Below are 26622 nucleotides of genomic sequence, written 5' to 3' on the forward strand. Positions count from 1 at the left end.
ACTTGCTGTAATTTAAGATTTAAAGTTATTAGTGGTCACAGCACGTCTCTACAAAAAAATTGTTTATATATGTACATATTTTGGTATAGGCCCCATTAACCGTACCTCCCGATTTTGCGTGTTTTATGGGTTTTAGCTACAATTTTTAACCGAAATTGCTGCAATTTGACGTTTGAGGTTCTCCGTGATTAGGAAACTTCTTCACTGAAAATCGTCAAGATAGGTCAATGTTTTGGTATAGGCCCCATATAACCGTAAACATATTTTTCAGATTAGATAATTTAGGCATTTGGGGCACCCGTTGTCGAAGAAGTTTTGCACCTAAAATTGTGGAGAGGAAAGGAAACTATTTATTCCATTTTTATTAAGAACTAGCTGAACCCGGTGCGCTTTGCTGCCCCGACTACGATAAAATATAATGGAATGCCACAATTATTTTAACGTTTTTAATATTTTAATGAATAAATATAGGAGGTATGAAGGCGTAATATACCTATTCAGGGTTGTTATGGAGCTACTATGGTATTTTTGTGTGTTTCAGGAGGTAACACTCCTAATATATCTATACTTATAAAAGAGTTCAGTAATGATGACTCACTGACTCACTGATTCACTGACTCACTGATTCACTGACTCACTGACTGACTGATAATCAACGCCCAGACTAAACGGCTAAAGCTAGAATCGTGAAATTTTGGGTGAGGGTCACTCTTGGTCCGAAGGTGTCAGATAAGGCTGGATTTTTGGAAATTCGAACTAGAACTGTACTAAAAGTACTAAAAGGTACTAAATATGGTACCCTTTGTATTAGGCAAACGCGAAGAGCTAGAATTCTGAAATTTGGAATGAGGTTCACTGATGGTGAGTTAGAAAGGTGTACCAAATGGTTTTTGGAAATTCGAACTATAAGTGTACGAAAAGTACTAAAAGTTACTAAATTTAGTACTATTTGGTATTACGTGAACGGATAGAGCTAAAATCTTGAAATTTGGAATGCCAATCAAGGTTAGAAAGATGAGTTGATACAAGGAGGTGGTTTTGAAAATGTGCACTCATGTGTACTAATAGTACTAAATGGTACTAAATTTGGTACAATTTGAATTAGGGCGAACCGATAAAGTTGGAATTCTGAAATTTGTGAATTACTATTACTGTTGGAGTGTAGGTTAGAGATATGGAGGTAGTTTTCGAAGTTCGTACATATGGGTACGAAAGGTACTAAATAGTACCAAATAAGGTGCAATTTGGATTTGGGGGAACGGATGGAGCTGGAATCCTGAAATTTAGAATTAGGATTACTGTCGGGGTGTAGGATAGAAGTATTTTGGAAATTCGTACTTTTGGGTACGAAAAGTACTAAATGGTACCAAATTTGGTACAATATGAATTTAAGTGATCGGATAGAGCTGGAATAGTGAAATTTGGAATTAAGATTACTATTGGAGTGTGGGATTGGGATACTTTTGGAAATTCGTACTTATGGCAACGAAAAATACTAAATGGTACCAAATTTTGTACAGTTTGGATTTGGGTGATCAGATACATTAGGAATCCTGAAATTCGAAAGTAAGATTACTTTTGGAGTGTTGGATAGAAGTAGGTTTGGAAATTCGGACCTATGGGAACAAAAAGTACTAAATGGTACTAAATTTGGTACAATTTGGAATACGGTGATCTGATGCAGCTGTAATTCTGAAATTTGGAATTAAGATTACTGTTCGCGTGTAGGATTGAGGTAGTTTTGGATATTGGTACTCTTGGGTACGAATAGCACTAAATAGTACCAAATTTGGTACAATTTGGATTTGGGTGAACGGATATAGCTGAAATTCCGAGATTTGGAATAAGGAGTACTATTGGAGTGTGGATAGATAAAGTTTTGGAAATTTTTAGTTATGCGTAGAAAAAGTACTAAATAGTACTAAATTTGGTACAATTTAGATTTCAATGATGTGATACATTTGGAATCGTGAAATTCGGAATTAAAATTGTTGTTGAAGTGTTGATAGAGGTAGGTTTGGAAATTCGTACTTTGGATACGAATAGTACTAAATGGTACCAAATTTGGATTTGAGTTATCGGATGAATCTGGAATTCTGAAATTCGGAATTAAGCTTATTGTTTGAACATAGCACTGAGGTAGTTTTGAAAATTTGTACGTATGTGTACGAAAAGTACTAAATGGTACCAAATCTGGTACAATTTGGATTTGGGTGAACGGTGAACTGGAATTCAGAGATTCGGAATAAGGATTACTGTTGGTGTGTAGGATTGATGAAGTTTTTGAAATTTTTAGTTTTATGGGTACGAAAAGTACTAAATGGTACCAAATTTTAATTTATGTGATAGGATACATTTGGAATCCTGAAATTCGGAATTACGATTACTGATGGAGTGTTGAAAGAGGAAGGTTTGGAAGTACGTACTTTGGATACGAAAAGTACTAAATGGTATCAAATTTGGTACAATTTGGATTACTGTGATCGGATGCAGCTGTAATCCTGAAATTTGGAATTAAGATTACTGTTGGCGTGTAGGATTGAGGTAGTTGTAGAAATTCGTACTCATGGGTACGAAAGTACTAAATGGTACCAAATTTGGTACAGTTTGCATTTGGGTGAATGGATATAGCTGGAAACCCGAGATTTGGAATAAGGAGTACTGTTTGAGTGTAGGATTGATAAAGTTTTGGAAATTTGTAGTTATGGGTAAGAAAAGTACTAAATAGTACTAAATTTGGTACAATTTGGATTTCAGTGATAGGATACATTTGGAATCGTGAAATTCGGAATTAAAATTGATGTTGAAGTGTTGATAGAGGTAGGTTTAGAAATTCGTACTATGGATACGAATAGTACTAAATGGAACCAAATTTGGATTTGAGTTATCGTTTGAACATAGCACTGAGGTAGTTTTGAAAATTTGTACTTATGGGTACGAAAAGTACTAAATGGTACTAAATTTGGTACAATTTGGATTTTGGTGATCTGATGTAGCTGCCATCCCCAATTTTGAATTTAAAATACCTGTTGAATTGTAGGATTGATAAAATTTTGGAAGTTTTTAGTTATGGGTAGGAAAAGTACTAAATAGTACTAAATTTGGTACAATTTGGATTTAGCGAACGGATAGAGTTGGAATCAAGAAATTTGGAATTAAGATTATTGTTGGAGTGTAGGATTGAGATATAGAAGTAGTTTTTGAAATTCGTACTTATGAGTGAGAAAAGTACTAAATTTGGTACAATTTGGATTGAACAAACGGCTAGAGCTGGAATCTTGAAGTTTGGAATTAAGATTACTGTTGGGGTGTAGGATTGATGAAGTTTTGGAAATTCGTACTTATAGGTACGAAAAGTACTAAACGGTACTAAATTTGGTACAACTTGGATTTGAGCGAACGGGTAAAGCTGGAATCAAGAAATTTGGAATTAATATTACTGTTGGAGTGTAGGATTGAGATATGCTACAACTTGGGTTTGAGCGAACGGTTAGAGCTGGAATCTTGAATTTTGGAGTTAATATTACTGTTGGGGTTAGTTTTGGAAATGCGTACTAAGTTTTAGAAATGCGTACTTATGCTTACAAAAAGTACTACTTTTTGTACAATTAGGATTTAGGTGAAATTATAGCGCTCGAATCCTAAAATGTGGAATTAGGTACACTTAGGGGTACGAAATGCTTCCATGTATGGTACAATTTTGTATTGGATGAACGGATAGATCTGGATTCGTGAGATTTGGAATTAAGATTATTGTTATCATTTGCTTATAACGTCCAATTTAAGAAATATGTGCCATAAATATACGTAAAAAGTTGTAAATGGCACAGGATTTGGTACAATTTGTTATTGTGTAATGGGAATTTTGAAATAATAGGAGGAGGTTCGTATGTATATATTTACATGTAAAGTACTAAATAGTTCTATAATTGGGGGAACAGATATAGCTAGAAATGAGGATGGCGGTTGTTGGGTTAGGCCGTATTTGCGCTGAGAACCTCAATTAAAATATCTCAAAAAATGTGGATTGCTCTTGATGTGTAGGCGTGACAAAAATCGAACTAAAGTGGTACGTATTAGTACACAAAATGTTTCCACCATTCTACATTATATATTGTTCATTTGTTTTATATATTTAACGCATACGAAGTAGCGGGCACTTTGCTAGTATCATAATAAAACATAAATCTTAAGAAGTCTTTCAAAGACATTATAGTTTAAAACTGTAGCCTTGGTCAATTCCTTCCCGACTATAAGTACTTCTGTAAATACTGATGATTTTTTCTGACTGCCGAAAATATATATGGGTAGCTATATTCCTATATGAACCGCTCTCGATATAATTCGTCAAATTTATTTTTAGACCAAATCCCGTCTCACATTCACATTTTGTGCATAAAATACAGAAAATCAGCCGCAAATATACATATATGGGAGCTATATTTAAATCTGAACCGATTTCGATATGATTTGCTACAGTTACTTCTAGACTAACCACCGTCACACATTCCAAATTTCATTGAAATCGGACAAATATAGCGTGTTTCGTGCATCAAATACCTCAAATCTGCCTAAAATATATATGAGAGCTGTATCCAAATCTGAACCGATTTCGATATAATTTGGCACATTTATTTCTAGACCAAGTTTTGTAACACATTCCAAATTACAGCGAAATTGGACATATATAGCGTGCTTGGTGCATAAAATTCAGGAAATCGGCCGAAAATATATATGGGAGCTCTATTCAAATCTGAACCGATCTCTATATAATTAAGCACAACTATTTCTAGAACAAATTTCGTCAGACCCTCCAAATTTCAGTGCAATTGGACATATATAGAGTGTTTGGTGCAAAAAATAAGGAAATCGGCCGAAAATATATGTGTATGGGAGCTATATCCAAATCTGAACCAATCTCAATATAATTTGGCACAATTATTTCTAGAATAAATTCCGTGAGAAATTCAAAATTTCAGCGTAATTGGACATATATAGCGTGTTTGGTGCATAAAATAAGGAAATCGGCCGAAAATATATGTGTATGGGAGCTATATCCAAATCTGAACCGATTTTGATATAATTTGGCACGTTTATTTTCAGACCAAGTTCCGTCATACATTCCAAATTTCATCGAAATTGGACATAAATAGCATGTTTGGTACATAAAATAAGGAAATCGGCCGAAAATATATGTATGTGGGAGCTATATCCAAATCTGAACCGATTTGAATATAATTTGGTAAATTTATTTCTACATCAAATTCCGTCACGCATACAAAATTTGGAGATTGTATCTCTAACAGTTCTAAAGATATTTACATACAAAATCTGAATTTTTTGGAGGTACCTCCGGTTTTGATGCTATATCTCAACGCGAAATTTCAAAAACTGATATAGTCTATTTTCATTCCAGGCCATGTAGCAATGTACCCTAAAAATTTCAGTAAGATCTGTTCAGCGGTTTTCGAGTCTATAAGGCACAAACAAACAAACAAACGTACAAACAAATTTCAATTTTATATATACAGATATTTTATGGTGAAGCGTATAAACAATTTGGCCCGAACTAAGGAACTTTTTCCTTGTTTTATTGAACTACGCGTGATTTTAGATTTGAGGTTCCCAGGGGTCACAAAACTTCTCCACCAAAAATTGTCAACATGGACATTTTTTTTGTATTGCCCCAATTTTAAAAGTACCTCCCGATTATCAATATATTGATAATTTAGCTACATTTTTTGTTTATCGGCCTATTATTTGGCATATGAAATTCCCTGTGGTCGAAAAAAATCTATACCAAAACCTGTCAACATAGGTCTACGTTTTGGTATAGACCCCTATAAGGGAAGTGGTCACAAAAGTTTGGCATCAAAATTATTTTTTATTAATTTTCTCGTTTAGAGTTAAGCTTGATGATCGGAAATTATTTGCAAGTGAAAAAGGAAAGTCAAGGACACGAACCCACATAATCACCAAATTACGTTACCTGCCTTCACTGGTGGTAAAGCAGATCTTCGGACGTATCGACTATGTAGTGGCTTCTCTGTCCTAGAACTTTTCGTTTTTCAAATGCAAATGTGTTTTTATACATTTACGCGGATATTTGGCCGCTGAAATGTATTTTCTTCACGACAAACGCTTTTTTGCGCTGCCTTTGAAGTTATGAGTTTTGGCTTTGAACGCTAACACGCCGTGACAACATTTTTTGATATGTTTTCAAGGACGTGGGTTCAAATCCGAGCCGGGCTAAACCTATTTGTCGTGGAGGATACAAAAAAGTTGCCCTAACCGAACTTAACGACTTTTATTATTTGTATTTGCATTAAGCAAATGAGTCCAAGAAGTATTACACTCACACATTCCCCATAACCATAGCATAAAAAACTATACATTTTGTAATATTCAAAACAAGTAAGAAAAGTCTATAGTCGGACGGAGCCGACCATGGGATACCCTATACCACTATCCCTGGACAATCACTCTCCACGGAACTTCTTTTCAGCTATTGTGATAATTTAATTATCAAATATCAGAGATGTAATGTATAATACTTATGACCAAAACCAAAAATTTATATAGCATGACAAAGACATTTTTGTAGCAGGAAAGGAAAATTTAGTTCACACCAACTAAAATGTAATGAAACCCGCTTATGTAGTACTACTACTTCCGTTGTTTAACCGCCACGTTATTGAAATTTTTTACCAATTTCACACAAAAGTTTCAGTCCATTTAACCCGCTAAGTATTATCTGATCTTCACGTTGGTTTGTACGCTTCTTCTTCATCATAAACTCAAACTTTGTTTAAAATTTTGCGGGTTATTATTTTGACCTACAGAGCCGCTACAAAATTGGTTAAAATTTTGTTTTTGGTCCATTTCATCCCCAAAATATTTCACGATCATCACCAAAAACTAATCATTTCTATTCTGGCCCGAACCCAACCTCCTTAAAAAATTCGTTACAATCGGTCCATAATTGCGCCCTTAAGCTTGTTTACAATTTTTAATGGACGGACACAAATCGCTAAATCGCTTTATCTCGTCGAGATATGAATTTTGGCATACCAAATAAGGGGTCTAGGACAATATTGCGTGGTCTTACATAAACTTTTGGAGAGACAATATGTAGCATGGGATAAAAATGTGGTTCTCTACACAGAACCCATTATATATTAGGCAGTAGACCCGTTATCTAGCAAACACTTTATTGCAATTTACATCAGTAGTTTTTTTCCATATGTAGGCTACTTTGCGAAATATATATGTCCTCAAGGAATTAAAATATCGACCAAAAATAAAATGTTTATATTTTTCATACAAAGGTAATGGTCCATTTCATCCGCTAAAGAATATCAGATCATCATTCAAAATTGTAGGCATCTTTTTCGACCTATACTCTTACCCGGTACAAAATTTCATGACTATTGATGTATAATTGCGACTTCTATCGAGTTTTTATAACACTACAAACAAATAACGGAAAATATTAGGCTGTAACTCTGTTATCTGATCATTCACACCAACATAATTGGCATCAATTGAAAGGTCAAGCGTTCCATTTTCAAGTATATCTTACTTGTCCGGAATGTCACTTGGAGGAATTAAGATATAAGCTGTATATTGAAAATTTTCACAATTTTCACACAAAAGTTTTGGTCCATTTGACCCTCTGAATATTATCCGATCGGCATCTCAAATTGCAAGCTTATCCTTTGTGATATACTCTTACCTTATTTAAAAATACGCGTTGATCGGACTATTATTGAGACCTGCAGAGCCGCTAGAAAATTGGATAAATATTATGTTTTTGGTCCATTTCACCCGATAAATATTTCACTATCATCACCAATAAGAATAGGGATCTATTCTGATCTGAACCCGACCTCCATACAAAATTTCGTGACGATCGGTCCATAATTGCGGCCTGGAGCGTGTTTACAATTTATAATGGACAGACAGACGGACGGACGGACGGAGGGACGGACGGACACACATCTCAAAATCGCTTTATCTCGTCGAGATATGAAGATTGGTATACCACATTGGGGGTCTCCGACGAATATTTCGCGGTGTTACATGAATTTTTACCAAAACAAACTTATAATACCCATTTCCACATTGTGGTATAGGGTATAAAAACATGCTTTTGGAGTTTCCTTAAAACTGTACATTATTTTAGCATAACCACCTAAAGAATAATAACTTTTTAGTCAACCATACCTACTCCATTAAAACCAAATCACATTGTCACATTCACATTTGTTCAAGCTTACCCTACTGTAAAAAATAAATTGTGGTTAGTGGTTGTCACCTGCATTTGTTGGCAATTTTGCTATGAAAAAAATATTTTAGTGCAGCTATTTGATGGAAATAAAAATGGGGTTATAGTGAATGCAAACGGTAACGAAGGGAACTGTGTGCTTTAATATCATAATTTTCTTACATTTAATTTTCTGACAATTTAATTAAAATTGAACAAATCCAACAATTGAGATATGAGGTTACCTAAAGTCACTACTTTAAGATAAGTATTTTTTGTTATTGTTTTTTAGGAATTAAATAAATTTTAAGTGCATCCTACTTTAAAAAACTTGTTGTTTGTTTAAAAACAAAAGGGAGATAAGGCTGCTTTACCTTACAATAATTCAGTAACAAACATTTAAACAAAACTGCCAAAATGAATCTAGAAATTCAGGAGTTAATAGACTTTTTGTTTGTTTTATCCAGGGAAAGAAAAGAGAAAAATTGTTCATCTTTATTTAGGATTATCGTGAAAATGCACCTTTGGCCCCATACAAATAACTATGGAACAAAGATCACTCGGTTGGCACGGGGGTAGGAGTTTGGAGTTAGGTCGCCCTAATGTAGGAGTTCCAAAACAAACAAAAAAATGTTTTTTGAATCGCCCTTATGTACATACCTTAGGTCTTGTTATACGTTGACAGTAAATATAAGATAAATTTTTATCAATAAAAACAAACCAACACTCACTCAAAATATCTCAGTATAAATAAGAAGTACTCTATTAATTTACTCCTTAATGCATTCGCCTTGCAAACATTTCATTAATTTAACAGTAAACCATCAAATTATGACTTTCGTTTTATTGTAATGTTGAAATTTTTATTGTTGAACATTGAGAGTGCGTGATTTGCTTTAAATGATTTAGTTTCCGCTCAGTACGTCTAATGCTAGGCAAATACATAGGAAATATAGACTAAAAAGAAGATTGTCGGTCATAATGTTAAGTCACGTAGACGAAATATACATTAATTTAGACAAAAGCATTGCAAATCATTACGAAAACTAGGTCAATGTTTAAATTTTGCGATGCTCTTTAGTGTAGTATGAATGTTTTTTTATGTTTGTATTTCAGTTTATTAGTCAAAGACATTTCCCAAATACTTTGTAAAGTATAGTCTTTCTTTATTCAACAAATATACATTTTAGAAGGAATAAGAAATAAATGGTATGTTGCACTGCACGTGGTGAAAATAACCGTCAACAATACCTTTCGTCAACAATACCTTAATATTCCTTTATGAGGGACAAATCATTGGAATGTCTCACTCCTTAATGTTTGACAAGATACCAAAAACGATACTGAACGGCCTTAACATGGAAAAGAAAGCATACCGCTGACTTTAAGATAAAGAAATTACTGTATAGTCTGAATAATCCGAACACCACATGTTTCGGCGATGTCCGAATTATCGAATTGTCCGGATTATGGAGTAGTTACAAACACATATTATATGTTTTTGTAACTTCTCTGTAACTTTGTAGATTAAAATCATTAATAAAGGACGTTTACTAGATAATAATCTAACCTCTAAGGTAAAATAAGCAAATATCATGGGTTTAAGGCTAGGATCAGCTTTCCTGGCCTCCAAATTTATTTTAAATTTTACTCCTCCAGAATAATTTAGGCGATATTTCCTGTGTATTGTTGTTGTCAAAAACTTCTAGGCAATTGGTGTATAGTTTCTTTTAAGGATATAAACTTCGCAGCCCATATTGATTTTCAGTGTCCATAGGACATGAGCCTCTTACGACTTGAAATATTACTTCAGAATTCAAATGAACTCAACTCATGGTGGTGAAACCAAAAAAGTTATTATTTTATATGCATACTAGCAAATGCCCGCTAAATATTATGTCTTGTTCAGACTGACGGTAATTCGCCCTCTATTCGATGTTCGACCCCAAATCACGATACAATTACTTGATTTCCCATACAAAATTTCGAGAACGAACAACGATTTTTGTACATTGTTCAATTTAAATTACTCTCAGAACGACGATAAAATGTGTCCCATCTCTAACAAATGAGTGAATTTATCGAAATAAATTAATTATGACAGGAAAAATAAAAAATTAAAAATGTATTAAAAGTCCAAACCTTTTTAGAAAAGCGACTAGTATATATTCAAATCATAGCAATTTTTGTCTTCTCTTTCATTGCAGTTACATTTCTTGTCCATCGTTTCAAATTCGCGTACAAATTTAGAAACAACAAGTAAAAAGTCGCTTTTTATACCCTCCACCATAAAATAGTCTTAATTAAAATGGAATAATTAGAGTCCTTTTACAATTTTAGGTGGAACAACTTTTCGACAATGGTTAGACTCCTCCTGCCTCCCACTATTGCTTAAATTACACTGTGAACACAAATGTTGGAAAAGAGATAATTCCTTTTGGAGATGAAAGCCCTTGGTGTGTGTACACTAAAAACCATGAATGACAGATGCGCCGTGAATCGAACTTCCGCGTTATGGCGTGATGAAGTTTTTGCAAGAGACCCTGTAAGCCATCATGAATTAGCATTATATCTTTGTTTGTTGTTTTTGTAGAGCACTTAAGCAACAGTGAACAAAGATATAACGCTAATTCCTGATGGCCCACAGGTTCTCTAACAAAAATTTCATCACGCCATAACGCGGAAGTTCGACTCACGGCGGATCTGTCCTTCGGGGTTCATAATATACTCACCAAGGCCTTTCTTCCCCAAGAGGAATTTTCCGTGCCCCAGACTTTCACCTCCATTTTGTTGCACAGTGTTATCTGATCTAATCTAAAAAAAAATGTGTTCAGCTAGGTGAAAGGTACCACCTACGGGGCTGTATCAAAGAGTCAACCTATCTTTAAATTTTTTGGCGGAAAAGTTTTATAGCTGCAGGGAACTTCAAGAGTCAAATTGAGGGTAGTTTCATCAAAGAAATTTCGTGACCACTGAAAATTCCCGAATTCGGGAGGTAAAGTTATATGGGGGGATATACCAAAACATGGACCTATATTGACGATTATTTTTGAATAGACAAAATTTTAGCTAAAATTCTCAAAATACCGATCATTATAGCTAGTTCGGTTGAAAATTGCAGCTAAAATTCTCAAAATACCGAAAATCGGGAGATACCGATATATGGGGGCTATAAAAAACATGGACCTATGTTGACGATGTTTCGTTGGAGATGTTTTATGACCACTGAGAACTTCATATGTCAAATTACAGCTATTTCGGTTAAAAACTGTAGCTAAAATTCTCAAAATACCCAAAATGGGGGGGGGGGGGTACCGTTATATGGGGACTATACCAAAACATGGACCTATGTTGACGATGTTTGGTGGGGATGTTTTATGGCCATTGAGAACTTCAAATGTCAAATTACAGCTATTTCGGTTAAAAACTGTAACTAAAACTCTCAAAATACCGAAAATTGGGAGGTACCGTTATATGGGGGCTATACCAAAACATGGACCTATGTTGACGATGTTTGGTGGGGATGTTTCATGACCACTGAGAACCTTAAATGGCAAATTACAGCTAGTTCGGTTAAAAATTGTAACTAAAATTCCCAAAATATCGAAAATCGGGAGGTATCATGATCACTGAGAACCTCAAATGTCAAATTGCAGATAGTTCGGTTAAAAATTGTGGCTAAAATTCTCAAAATACCGAATATCGGGAGGTACCGTTATATGGGGACTATACCAAAACATGGACCTATGCCAATATCCTTTGGGATATAAGTTTGTTGATCACTAGGAACCCTAAGTGCCAAATTATAGCTAATTCGGTCTGCAAATGTGGCGAAGAACGTCAAAATACCTCAAATCCGGAGGTACCGCTATATGGGGGCTATACCAAAGAGTGAACCGATATAGCCCATCTTCGAACTTGACCTGCCTATGGAAAAAAGACCCTCGCGTGCAAAATTTCAGCACTCTATCTCAATTATTGCGGACGCTAGAGTGATTACAACAGACGGACAGACGGACATGGCTAGATCGTCTTAGAATTTTATCCTGAACAAGAATATATATACTTTATAGGGTCGCAAATGATTAGTTCGATGTGTTACAAACAGAATGACAAACTTAATATACCCTCCATACTATGGTGGAGGGTATAAAAATCAAATGCCTGCCGGAAAGTCTGTATACCAAAAAGTTATTTTGACAGGTCTCTCTCTCGTTTATTTTTAAAATAGAAAAATTTTAAAATACACTGAAACACACAAAAATTGTGAGAAATGTAGAAAACATGAATGAAACTAATATAATTTAATATTAAATAGATATCTGAAAGAAGGACAAATATTTTTTCAGTTCATATCAATTAATTTTACTCGTCTTTAGCACGGAAATTTCTTTAAAATCAGTAAATAAAAAGTATGAAAATATGAATCATGTTGCTATGAATTGTGTACCATGTCGTATGAACGGGTTAATTCGTGTACGTAATTATGAGAACTAACGACGTTATTCAAATGCTGGTATGAACATGGCATAACCCTTTCACAAAAATATCGCACATTCAAAATTCAAGGTTCTAGTTTCAGCGGTTTCACGGACAACCCGAATAGGTCCGTAAAATTGTCGGTATTCAAAATAGGCATAGAAATCCACCTATATTGTCCATTGTCCATTTTTTTTTTAATTTGGACCTTGAATTCTTAGATACCTAATAAAGGTAAATTTTTTTAAACATTTTAAATTAGGCCTTTTTGTTCCCCACTGAGAACAAAAAATTGTCGCATAGGCCCACGTTTTCGAGTTCCCTTACAAAAACGTTTAAAAAAACTTTTTGCTGAAAAGATACTTGACATTTGACTACTTGATTTCAGTACATTATTTAGAAACCGCTTCTGTACACATACACTGAATGAATCCATATATACTTGTCTAACTCCGGACTTTATCTCAAATTTTAAAGTGATCTCATTCCAAATTTCCGTTCACCCAAACTCAAGTTGTACTAAATTTAGTTCTTTTCGACCTTTGGTCCATCTTTGTTACTCTTCATCAGTGACCCTCATTTCAAATTTCAGGATTCCAGCTATATCCGTTCACCCAAATCCAAATTGTACGAAATTTAGTACCATTCAGTACGTTTCGTACACTAATAGTTCGAATTTACAACAACCCTTTGGTACATTTTTGTTTGACTTCATCAGTGACCCTTATTCCAACTTTCAGTATTCCAGCTCTATCCATTACCCAAATACAAATTGTACTAAATTAAGTATCATTAAGTATTTTTCGACCTTAAGTCCATCTTTGTTACACTTCGTCAATGGCCTTCATTCCAAATTTCAGGATTCCAGCTCAGTCCGTTCACCCAAATCCAAATTGTACTAAATGTAGTACCATTTAGTACTTTTCCACTTTTGGTCCATACTTGTTACCACTCACCAGTGACCCTCATTCAAAATTTCAGGATTCCTGCCCTATCCGTTTACCCATATCCAAATTGTAAGAAATTTAGTACAATTTAGTACTTTTTGTACCCTTATAGTTCGAATTTACAAAAACTCTTTGTTTGTCTTCATCAGTGACCCTCTTCCAAATTTCAGGATTCCAGTTCTATCTGTTCCCCAAATCCAAATCGTACTAAATTTAGTACTTTTCCACCATTGGTCCATCTTTGTTACTCTGCGTCAGTGACCCTCATAATACCTAATGGTACAACGTTTAGTATATTTCAGTACTTTTCGTACACTTATAGTACGAATTTCCGAAAACTCTTTGGTACATCTAAGTACGAATTTCCAAATCTAATCTTAAACTCCAGTAGTAATCTTAAATCTAAATTTCAGGATTCCAGCTTTATCGATTCACCCAAATCCAAATTGTACCAAATTTAGTACCATTTAGTACACATAATTACGACATTCCAAATGTATCTCCATATCTCAATCCTACACTCAAACAGTAATCTTTTTTCTAAATTTCAGGATTCCAGCTCCATCGGTTCACCCAGATTCAAAGTGTACAAAATTTAGGACCATTTAGTACACATAAGTACGAATTTCCAAAACTACCTCCATATCTCACTCCTACACTCCAATAGTAATAGCAGCTCTAATTTTCATGATTCCAGCTCTATTCTTTCACACAAATCCAAATTTAGTACCATTTAGTACTATTCATACACATAAGTACTATTTACCTAAACTGCCTCTACTTTTCAATCATACCCTCCAACAGTAATCTTAATTCTAAATTTCAGGATTCCAGCTCCATTCGTTCACCTCAAATCCAAATTGTACTAAATTTAGTACCATTTAGTACACATAAGTACCCATTTAAAAAGCTATTTCCATACCCCAATCCTACACTCCAAAAGTAATCATAGTTCTAAATTTAACGATTCCAGCTCTATTCGTTCACTCAAATCCAACTTTAGTACCATTTAGTACTTTTCGTACACATAAATACGATTATCCAAAACTGTCTCCACATTGCAATCCTAAACTCCAGCAATAATCTTAATTCCATATTTCAGGATTCCAGCTCCATTCGTTCACCTAAAATCCAAATTGTACTAAATTTAGTACCATTTAGTACACATAAGTATCCATTTCCAAAAGTATTTCCATATCTCAAGACTACATTCCTGCAGTAATCTTAAATTCCAGTTTCATGATTCCAGCTTTATTCGTTCACCCAAAATCGAAATTGTACCAAATTTAGTACCATTTAGTACATTTCGTACACATGAGTTCACAACCAGAAAACAACTCCTTATATAATCGTTAGTTCTCAACCTTAATTATCATTCCAAATTTCAAGCTTTTAGCTCTATCCGTTTACATGATACCTAATGGTACCAAAATTAGTACATTTCAGTACTTTTCGTACACTTATAGTACGATTTTCCAAAAACCCTTTGCTACATCTATCGTACACATAAATAGGGACCCACGTTCCAAATTTCAGAGTTCTAGCTCTACGCGTTCGCGTAATACAAAGGGTACCATATTTAGTGCCTTTTGCTACTTTTCGTACCCTTCCAGTTCGAATTTCAAAAAATTCAGCCTTATCTCACCCCTACACACCAACAGCAACCCACACTAAAAATTTGAAGTTTCTAGCTTCAGCCGTTTCGTCTGGGCGTTGATGAATCAGTCAGTCAGTCACTCACCTCACTACTCTTTTATATATATACCCAGTAAAATTTTAAGGAAGGAGTTCCATGCGATGACGTGATTTCATGGCATCTTTTGCATTGGTTCAAACGAAGTCGTGAAAGAGCCGATCTTTTCATTAGCATTTGAACCAATGCAAAGGAAGTCGTGAAAGATCCGATCTTTTCATCGTCATTTGTACCCATGCAAAGGAAGTCGTGAAAGATCCGATATTTTCATCAGCATTTCAACCCATTCCATCGATGCAATAGAGATGAATTTTGTGTTTTTATTATACATATTTTTCTAAATATATAAGATTAATTATTTACAATAGGCTTGATATTTTCAGAGACTCGAAATCACAACCAACGTTGTTAAAACTCTCGTCGTTATGATAATGTCATTGCAAAGAGTTGGTGAAAATGACTTGCCAAAGCATTGGTGCAAATGACATGCCAAAGCATTGGTGAAAATGCCATGTCAAAGCATTGGTGTAAATGACATGCTTTGGATCCAAAACTGAATAGCATCTTTTTGGGTCCACGCTCATATAAAATTCATCGATGAAAATGCTAAAAAGATGACATGCCAGATCACTTTCACCCATGATTGAATGGCATCTTTGGCATCGAACATTTTGCTGGGTAGATGCAAATCTTTTAGCCTATGGAATTTAAACCTATTGATGCATAACAACGAGAATACAGTACAACAAACTTTAGTTGCCGGTGACTCTGTATATCACAGAATGAAAATAAAAGAATTCATACGATTCTTTTAAAAGTTTATTGAAATTTCTATACAAGTAGTACTATTCCCTAAACCACGTTGTTGCGTTATACAAAAAAAAAAAAAACTTAAAAACAATCAAATGAGATTGAAACTTCAACTAAAACAAAACAAACAAAAAACAGCGGATGGCACGCACCGGGAAACTTTGTTTAAAACAAAAACAAAATTCCAACAACAACCTCACAGGCAACTTTGTTGATGTTCTTTTCAACTCACAGAATTCGATGAATTCTTTGTTGATACGTGCTGACATGTTGCAAAATATTTTGATTCTGGTGTTTCTTTGGAAAAGCTGAAAAGTGAGTGTGATTCTCATTTATATGAGAATACTAGACACTTCAAGAGTTCGGTTTTTCGCTAAAAAGGCATTGTTCGCACAGAAAGTCTAATTAATTTCGTGCCCGAATTCGAAAATAAAACACTTTAGTTTTTCGATGAAAAAGTTTACAATTTATTATTCTTTATGTTGCTCTCGATTCTATGTCGGTTATAAGTCAACTAAAAATCCTTATTTCTAATCCCTCTTGTAGGGCCACATAAATAAAAAAGGAACACAAGCGAATTAAAACGATCAAAACAAACAAAACGATCAAACAAACAAAAATATTCGCACACAACAAAGAGAAGGGCCACAGTTACTAATATGTATGTCAATAGACATACATACAGAACTGGCGAATAATCACAACAACAGTGTCGTTGTTGTGATTGCCCATCCAACACAGAACGGACGACGAAACTAATAACAGACAAATGCCTAAGCTGTGTAGGCATAGTTGTTGTTGTTTCTCGTTGCGACGGACACGACCAGTGTTTGAATTTGCTACCAGCACAGCACTGAAATCACTAAAAATATGCTATTGCTATGCTGTGCTGTTTTCAAAAACAAAATCGAAAACTGTTGCTGTGCTATGCTGCGAACATAAAAGTAGCACAGCACATGGTCTATGCTGTGCTTCTGAAATCTTCACAGCACATAGCATAGCATAGTCATCAAAATCAAAAACGAATGCTGTTGCTATGCTGTGCTGCGAACATAAAAGTAGCATAGCACATGGTCTATGCTGTGCTTCTGAAATTTTCACAGCACATAGCATAGCATAGTCATCAAAATCAAAAACGAATGCTGTTGCTATGCTGTGCTGCGAACATAAAAGTAGCACAGCACATGGTCTATGCTGTGCTTCTGAAATCTTCACAGCACATAGCATAGCATAGTCATCAAAATCAAAAACGAATGCTGTTGCTATGCTGTGCTGCAGACATTTTAACAGCCTAGTAAACAGCCGCAGTCAAGAAAACAAAAACGAAAACTATTGCTGTACTGTGCTATGAACAACGTCAACAGCATAGCATCAAACATAACCCAGAAAAATGTTTGATGGCAAAGAAGTATGTATGTATTTTAAATGTAACAGAATTTGCTATTGACCTGTGAAACCATGACTAAATGCACATTTCGATATTTTTAACACACTACTATGTTAATTGACAAAACAGCAATATATAATTTTTTAAAGTACCAAAAAATCGCTTATGTCAAATTGTTACGAATCTCTTTACCTGAATGAAAAATTTGAGAAATAAGGAAAGAAACCCCATGATTATTTGCTGATTATTATTATTAGTCTACTGTAAAAAGCCCAAACATTCCTGTATGTTCGGCAACTAAATAATTGTTGTTATAGATAACAAAATTTCAAAGAAAATATTGAATAATTGATCGTTCTAAAAATATTCTTAGGATAAATATAAAAACATTTCGATAGACCGCTAAAATATAACAAATTTGACACAAAATATTATAAAACAAGTAAAAAAGTATCAGTCGGCCTTGCCGACAGAGATATACCCTCATCCTGTATGGATAGAAATACTTTTTTTTCCAAAAAAAAACTTATGTTTTTAGGGGGGGTTTCAAAATGTTGGCCGTATGCACCGACAAAAGTATGGATAGGATTATCACACTAGCCTGCGAAAAACATAATATAGCTATATTCGGTTCAAGCCTTCCAGGCACTACATATGGTGCCATAGAGGTTTTTTACAACTTACGGGCTCTTTTCTCAAGAAGTATGGACTTGCCCCTGAAAAAACTTTTACTTTCGTTATTGAAACAGCTAATGCAAGTTGTTTCAACAAAAATCAAAGTGTTTATTTATTATTGTCTTTTAATTAAAAATCAAAGTGATTCGAGAGCAGGTCTTAAAGTGAATTTATCCAAAATTTTGTGTGGGAGGTACACGAATGGGTGGACAAATATAGTCCATATTCGAACCTGATCTATATCTGGTAGATATTTTAGGATGTGTAAAGTATGAACCAAATCGGTCACTCCCATCAAGAGTTATCGTGCGCACAATTTTTCCGAACATTTTTTAAATTTTGTGGGGGAGGTACATGAAGGAGTGAAACGATATGACTTATCTTCGAACTTAAACTAAGTTTGCACAAAATATTACAAAGACCAAATTGTGGACTTTTCTCAGGAAGTATGGACTTGGCCCTGATGAAGATTATACCGTTATATGAGGGGCAGTGGATGCAAGTTGCTACAACAAAAATCAAAGCGATTCTTGAACAGGCCCTAAACTGAACTTAACCGAAATTTTGTGTGGGAAGTACCCGAAGGAGTGGACCGATTGAGTCTCAACACACGGTGCTCTTGAAACAATTTTAAATGGAAGGTGCTTACACCTCGGAAGTTTTTGCGGATTCTGAAACTACAATGTTCGTAGATGAAAAAAATCAAAAAACCAAAAAAATCGCCGGAGCGCTTTTTAAATAAATCGCGATTTAAGTTGACATTTTTAGGGGTTTTTTAGGTTTTCGCGATTTTGCTTAGAAACCTCAAGTCCTATCAAAATGGGACTAAAGAAAATGTTGTAGACATGAAAATTATCTACAAGATCGACCTTTATGGCATTTTCGTAGTTTTTACCATTTTTGAGATATAGAAGTTCAAATTGGAACAATTCAAATTCAATTCAATTCTGTATCGCCCCCTTATAAAACAATGCCATGTAGGGTGCGCATTAACTAACTTTTGATGAAAACCGCTTACACAGGGAAAGTTTTTGTGAATTCTTAAACAGCAGTGTTCATAGATGAGAAAAATCCAAAAACAAGAAAAAATCGCTGTAGGGATTTTTAAATAAATCGCGGTCAAAATTCACATTTTTTGGTTGTTTTTTGGGTTTTCACGACTTTGCTTGGAAACCGCAAGTTTAATCCAAATGGAGCCAAAGAAAATGTTGTAGCTGTGAAAATTCTCTAAAGGATTGACGTTTATCATTTGTTCCCAGCCTGTACCATTTTTGAGATAAAGAAGCTCAGTTTACATTTTTACGTATTTTTGTTAGGGTTTCGCGATTTTGCTTGAATACGGTATGTTTTATCGATATGGGACCTGAGAAAATCTTAAAGCTGTGAAAATTCTCTACAAGACTGGATTAAGTAACTTATCCTAAGTTGTAACATTTTTTAGATATATAAGTTTAAGTTGGGAATTTGCAGCCATGACATTGTTTTATAAGGGGGCGATACAGAATTGAATTGAATTTGAATTGTTCCAATTTGAACTTCTATATCTCAAAAACGGTAAAACCGACGAGAATACCGTAAAGGTCAATGTTGTAGAAAATTTTCATAGCCACAACATTTGTTTTAGTCCCATTTTGATAGGAATTGCAGTTTCTAAGAAAAATCGCGAAAACCTAAACAACCCCTAAAAATGTCAAATTAAATCGCGATTTATTTAAAAAGCGCTCCGCCGATTTTTTTTGTTTTTTGATTTTTCTCATCTATAAACATTGTTGTTTCAGAATCCGCAAAAACTTCCGAGGTGTAAGCACCTTCCATTTAAAATTGTTTCAAGAGCACCGTGAACATTGTCAGTGAACTATAAGTATTTATGCCAAAATTCATCTGACAACGCCAACTCCTTTTATATTTGACCACCGTTTATTCGAATCTCGGGAACTATGGACTTGCCCTCGAAAAAAATTACAATGACGTAAAAGAGGCCGCACGAACATCCTGCTACAAAAAATTTCATAACGATTCATGAGGTGTCACTAAACTGCACTTATTTCAAATTTTGTGTGGGAGGTACCTGAAGGAGTGGCCCGATATAATCCATATTCGAACCTAATGTATGCCTAGAGGTAGTATTACCATATGCAAAATTTGGTTCAATTCGGTTACTCCCTTCGAGAGTTATCGTGCGCACAAATTTTGCGACAATTTTTGAACATTTGTGGGGGAGGTACCTGAAGGAGTGGACCTATATGGCCCATCTTCGAACTTAAATCAAATCTGGACAAAATATTTCGATACCCAAAATTTAAACCGAATCGATTGATCCGTTCGAGACATATCGTGCGCACCAGCCAGCCAGACCGACAGACAGACAGACGGACGGACATTGCTAGATCTATTCAAAATTGTCTGAAACGGATATCATACAAACATACTTGGGGTCTAAAACCATTATTTCGATGAGGCACATTTTGGTCGTATCAAAGTGTAAATACCCTCTTTAGCCTAAAGGCTGGGGGTATAAATATAGTAACAATAGTTTCTTGAAACTAATTTATTTAGTCGGTAACCACACTAGCATGAATTTCACTGAAATTTTGACATGAAATTATGCGTCTCTAGATCGACGTCCATAGTAGAGTAAAATCATAAAATTTCTGTAGTGGGGAATTCGATTTAAGAACACCTAATTTCATGAAATTTTTTAATGAAATTCACGCTAGTGTGGACCGGGACTTATGGAAGCGAACTTCGAGTTTCTAAATGCATGTTATTGCCACTTGTACCTGTTTTAATATATGTACTAGAGTGGTTTTAAAAATCGATGTCCAATTTTTATGCGGCACCCTCCTAAAACGTTTAGTTTTGTTAAAAATTAAGATTGACAGAGTTTGAGCTCAATCGGAGTATGTTAACACGTGCCACTGGTGCCTCAAAGTTTCCATGGTCCCTTTATATAGCCAAAATTAAAATCTGACCCGATTTTCAAAAATTTTTGTGGGATTACTTGTTTAGCAACTTGTAAACTGTTTTCATCGATTGGACAATAAATGTGATCTGTAAAGTGAAAATTCGCCAATACAAATTAAAATTAAAATTGGTCCCCATTTTATAGGGCCAAAGGCGAATTTTCAGAAAATCACTCTATAGACCAAATTTATTATCCAATCGATCAAAAAAGTACCATGTATGTACCTTGTAAGCAATAAACAGCACTGAACAACTCATAGGGCCATTATTATAAGTTTTCTTTTACTATTGGATGTTTTTGAAAACGCAAAATAAGCGAATTTGAAGACATTAAAAATACAATTTTCACATTTTAATATTATTTTAACCGAAACGCTAAAAAATCTGATCGAAAAATCCAAACTATAACCAAAGAAAGCTTATTTATAATAATGGGGGTTAGTGAGTTTGCTGGGTTAACATTAATTATGCTATGCTATGTAGAAATGTTTACAGCACAGCAGAGCACAGCAATCTTATTTCGATTTCATGACTATGCTATGTGCTATGCTACTTTTATGTTCGTAGCATAGCACAGCAACAGTTTTCGTTTTTGTTTTTGAAAACAGCACAGCATAGCAACAGCATTCGTTTTTGATTTTGATGACTATGCTATGCTATGTGCTGTGAAGATTTCAGAAGCACAGCATAGACCATGTGCTATGCTACTTTTATGTTCGCAGCACAGCATAGCAACAGCATTCGTTTTTGATTTTGATGACTATGCTATGCTATGTGCTGTGAAGATTTCAGAAGCACAGCATAGACCTTGTGCTATGCTACGTTTATGTTCGCAGCATAGCACAGCAACAGTTTTCGATTTTGTTTTTGAAAACAGCACAGCATAGCAATAGCACTCGTTTTTATTTTTGATGCTGTGACTATGTGCTATGCTGCGTCACTTTCACAGCGCCAGCATAGACCTTGTGCTGTGCTGTGAAAAACTAGCAGCAAATTCAAACACTGGACACGACACAAAAGGGAATAAGTACAAGTACTACACACATTAGGGTGGGACGAACGAACAAAACATTAAGGTGGGCCGAATTAATCGTAAAAATTAAAAAGTTAACAAATTTCGAATTAAATTAAAATAAATAATAAAATCAAAGACCCAATACATATAACAACAAAAATCTACAAAAACATAAAAGCGATCTCCTCCAACATCCTCCGCCCGTTGAAACGTCTAGGTTCAAACATATTGTAGCAGCAAGGGAGCGTTTTTGTGGATAGGGCGACAACGGCAATAGCGAGACTACGAACGACTTGTAGCTACTTGATAATAGATTCCCTTGACATATATTGTTGAATACGGTGCAATTATTATTTATGTAGTTCCTGAAACATCTTTTTGGCAACAAGAAAGATTTTATGGCGGTCCGCCAAATTCGATAAGCAAAACGAGCCAGATGTACTAGTGAAATACACTTCCAAAGAGATAGTTCTTGGAGAATCATTTGGACTACGTTATTGGACTTTGAATAACTTTTCTTTGGACATCTGTTGGAGATACAAAAAACAAAAGCGATTATTCGTATACGATATAAATATGATAAAAGCTTATCTATAATGTCGAAAATGACATCATTTCCACAAATGATAGTATTGATGGCGGCAGCTTTCCGAAATTCTGGAACATCGAGTGTAAATTCGTCTTCTGTACCAGGCGAATTTGAGACATCTTTAGCTTGGACGTGTCTCCGAAATACGATTCGAGTTTCTTCTTTGGGCTTTCTGACAGTATTTACTATCAAATAGTTCAGAGTCGATGAACTAGGTTCGATCCACGTGAGTACCTTCTTAAGTATTGGCCAAAAGTACAACGACAAGACGAAATTTTCTATCTTTAGTTTGATTTTGAGCAAAGTTGTGGTGAGAAAAACGACAGCACGACGAACTAAAGATTGAACTTTGCTGGCAGCGACTTTCAACAATTTCAGATTCCAAGTAAATTTTAGATTTCTAGATACGAGCGACAAAATTGATCTTCTCAGATTTGTGACATCGGGCAAAGCGAAGCTACAAAGAACGACATCTTGCTTAGATTTCCAGGACATATACAAGGTTTTGGTGATGTAGTTGTCCGATGCTTTTAAGGCGATTTCTTCATAATTCGAATTGAGAGACGCATGGTTGTTTTCCCATTTGGCCAATTCGAAACCATGCCATTTCAAGATTTGTATTAACTCGTCCCTCTTGAGAGCTAGAGTTTCGATGTTATCGGCCCAAGTTAGTGCGTCATCGACGTAAAGATTTTGTGGTAAGACCTCCGAACGACTAGGATAAAATATGCTATGTTTATCTGTAATGAGAAACGAAATACGACTTGCGAAAAATGGGGCGGCCGATAAGCCATTATTAACAATGTTCAATTGGAATACCTTTATATTATCCTTTTTGTTACTTCTCCACAAAACGAGTTGAGAAGTTCTATCTGGTTCTCCAATACGAAACTGCCGATACATTTTCGAAATGTCTGCAGTGAGAGTGTATTTGATCCAACGAAACGAAAAGAGTGTGGTGATCAAATCCTGTTGTACTATTGGACCGACCATCAATTTATCATTCAACGAATGATTCGACGAAGTGTGAGAGAAAGCATCAAATACGACTCGAAGTTTTGTAGAACAACTTTGAGGCTTGAGAACACAATGATGAGGTATTAAAAAAGGCAAATTATTCAACAATTGGTTGTAGGGCGACATGTATCCGAGCGACACATATTCTTGCATGAATTCTTCATGCATCGATTTCAAAGTTGATTCACGTTCAAGTCGACTTTCGAGCGACAAAAAACGTTTTCGAGCTACTTCAAAAGAGTTACCAAGACAGTTGGGTAATTTCTTGAATGGAAGACGAACTTTTACTCTTCCATAAGAATCAAAACGACTATATTCGACAAAATGATCTTCGCAGGCTTGTTCTTCATTGTATGTTGTAGGTTTGGAATACTCCTCAACATTCCAGATTTTGTTCAACGAATCATCAACATTTTGTTCTTGTGTACTTACGATTAAGTTACACGTCAACGACGACGACGAATTAGGACGACTGGGAGACGAACCACCAACAATCCAGCCGAATACTGTATTTGTAAGACATGGCAGACCATTTCCGAACGAAATTTTGCCATCCAGCAACAAATCGAAAAAGACTTCGGCACTTAAGAGCACATCGATAGGTTTTGGCTTGTAGTACAATGGATCAGCTAATTCTATGTTTTGGGGAATCCACTGCGAAGTATTGATTAATTCACCAGGTTGACGAGACGAAATGTTTTTAGTAACAGCAAATGTCGAGGACCACATGAACGAATTACTTCTTGATTTTATTGTAGTGTCCACAGAAAACTTGATTGCTGTTCTAACTTCTCCGATTCCAGAGATTTCTTGAGAAAACGATCTAAATTTGAGCTTCAGCCTTTTTGCTGTTTCCTCCGAAATGAAATTCAATTCAGAACAAGAATCGAGTAATGCTCTTACCGCCTGAAATGAGCCACAACTATCCTTCATCAAAATCAAAGCGGTTGGAATTATTGCTCTCTTGAATGAACGAGCCACTAACGAAATTGGATTTGAGCTGGTCGATGGTTGCGGTGAGTTACCATTCGAATTCGAAGAACTAGGTTGTTCTGGGCAACTAAATATATGTAATAGAGTATGATGTGCAGAATCACAAACTCTGCATCGAGATTTTGAGGGACAGTTGGACACCATATGACCTTTTCGAAGGCAGTTGATGCAAAGTCCACTACGTTTTACGAAATTAAAACGTTCCGAAACGACGATGTTAGAAAACGACGAACAAGTGGCTAGGTTATGTTCACTTGAGTTACAATATGAACAGTTCGAATTTGAGTTGACAAACGTATGAACCGACCGATTGAATCTACTATTTGGTTTAGGATTATTTACAACCACTTTTTCAGTAACGTCAGTTCTCTTTCTATTGCTTTCGAGAAACTGACAACGATGACTTAAAAGTTCATAGCACAAATTCCATGAGGGCAATGATTTAAAGTCTTGTTTCTCATCATAATTGTCTTTTGTTTCAATGTCTACTTTCGAAAGTACCATATGCACTAAAATTGCATTCATGACATCTGCCTCTGATTCGAGCGACAATAACGAACCACGAACAGCAGATACGGTATCAATAAGATGGCGCAACGAAACACTATCACTGCTTTGCATTTTGGGAACGTTGAATAACGATTCGATATGTTCTAAGAATATGAGCACTTTATTGTCATATCTTTCTTGCAATCTTTGTAAAGCCTTTTCATAATTTTCTTCACAAATTTGGTATGGTTCGACCACGGCTAAGGCTGGACCCGAAAGACAATTAATTAAATAATTAAACTTCTCAATTATACTGATCGCTGGGTTATCATTAACAATGTTGTTGAATGCTGTTATGAATCTTTGATATTCACTATATTTTCCACCGAAATTGGGCAACTTTAGTGAAGGTAAACGAGAACTAGAACCACAAGCCATAGACACATTCATTAAACTATTGTCCACTGACACTGAGCCACGTCTTTTGTTTATCAATTTCAATATTTTGGCTTTTGCAACGATAAATGTTTCTTCTAAATCACTTCTTCCATTGTCATTAGCATTAATAGCTTCTATTTGACTTTGTATTGTGCACAATTGTTTAAAGTACGAGTCCAATATTTCTAGCCGACATTCTAAAATGGTCGAATCCATTTTGGATCCATCTTTTTCCACTTTTTTCTGTATGTTAGAAATGTTCTTTTTCACTAAGCTACGTTGTTGTTTAAGAGAAGCTAGTTCCGAATCAATAGCAGTCTCTTCCACGATGTCAATATTGTCTTTTGGCATTTTGAGAGATAAAATAATCCAAGAGAATCACAACGAACAACAAAAGAGAATTTGGCTTCTATTTTAAAATAAAAGCGCCAAAAAGTTTATGAAAATGCACTGATTTTCACTCAATATGGTGTCTTTTTATCAAAGTATTGTTTTCTAATACGAATTAGAACACGAATGTTTGTATGTGTATATTCCAACACTTTCCACGAACGACTATTAATGTTTGAATGAGTGTACCGCGATTGCGTAACACCTTCAAATTATTCGAGCAACAAAAATTCACTTTCTGCTAAAGAATGTAATAATTCTTTTCGAAAATAATATAGTTTTTACGGCGGCAGCGATTAAAGTTAATCAACGAAAATGTTTATGTTTATAAAGTGGACGACTATTTGATTAAGTTGCAACAGCGAATCTGTTGGGCAACAACAACAACGAAAATCACAAATGCTTGAAACACAAATGTTTCCACTTTATTCTATTTTGTTCAATTAATTATGCAAATAATTAATTTACTT

General features: G+C 35.0%; 1 protein-coding gene across 1 annotated transcript; it reads right to left on the minus strand.

Annotated features, from left to right (window-relative positions):
* Positions 1-281: 281 nt before the first annotated feature.
* Positions 282-26113, minus strand: LOC141396310 (uncharacterized). The gene is made up of 2 exons (XM_073971688.1): positions 23325-26113; positions 282-321 (listed from the first exon to the last, which is right to left on the minus strand). The coding sequence occupies exons 1-2, from the start codon at positions 26111-26113 to the stop codon at positions 282-284; spliced, it is 2829 nt and encodes a 942-aa protein (XP_073827789.1).
* Positions 26114-26622: the final 509 nt, after the last annotated feature.

The sequence above is a fragment of the Musca autumnalis genome, unplaced genomic scaffold (genome assembly GCF_047663935.1).
Source record: "Musca autumnalis isolate F117 unplaced genomic scaffold, ASM4766393v1 scaffold_22, whole genome shotgun sequence".
Classification (NCBI taxonomy): Eukaryota; Metazoa; Arthropoda; class Insecta; order Diptera; family Muscidae; genus Musca; species Musca autumnalis.

Excerpts from the sequence above, each read along its gene's own strand:
- LOC141396310 (XM_073971688.1), bottom strand. The coding sequence starts at position 26,113 with ATGCCAAAAGACAATATTGACATCGTGGAAGAGACTGCTATTGATTCG. Across the intron at positions 322-23,324 it reads AACTACATCACCAAAACCTT|GTGCAAAACTTCTTCGACAA; the intron begins GTATATGTCCTG and ends CCACAATTTTAG.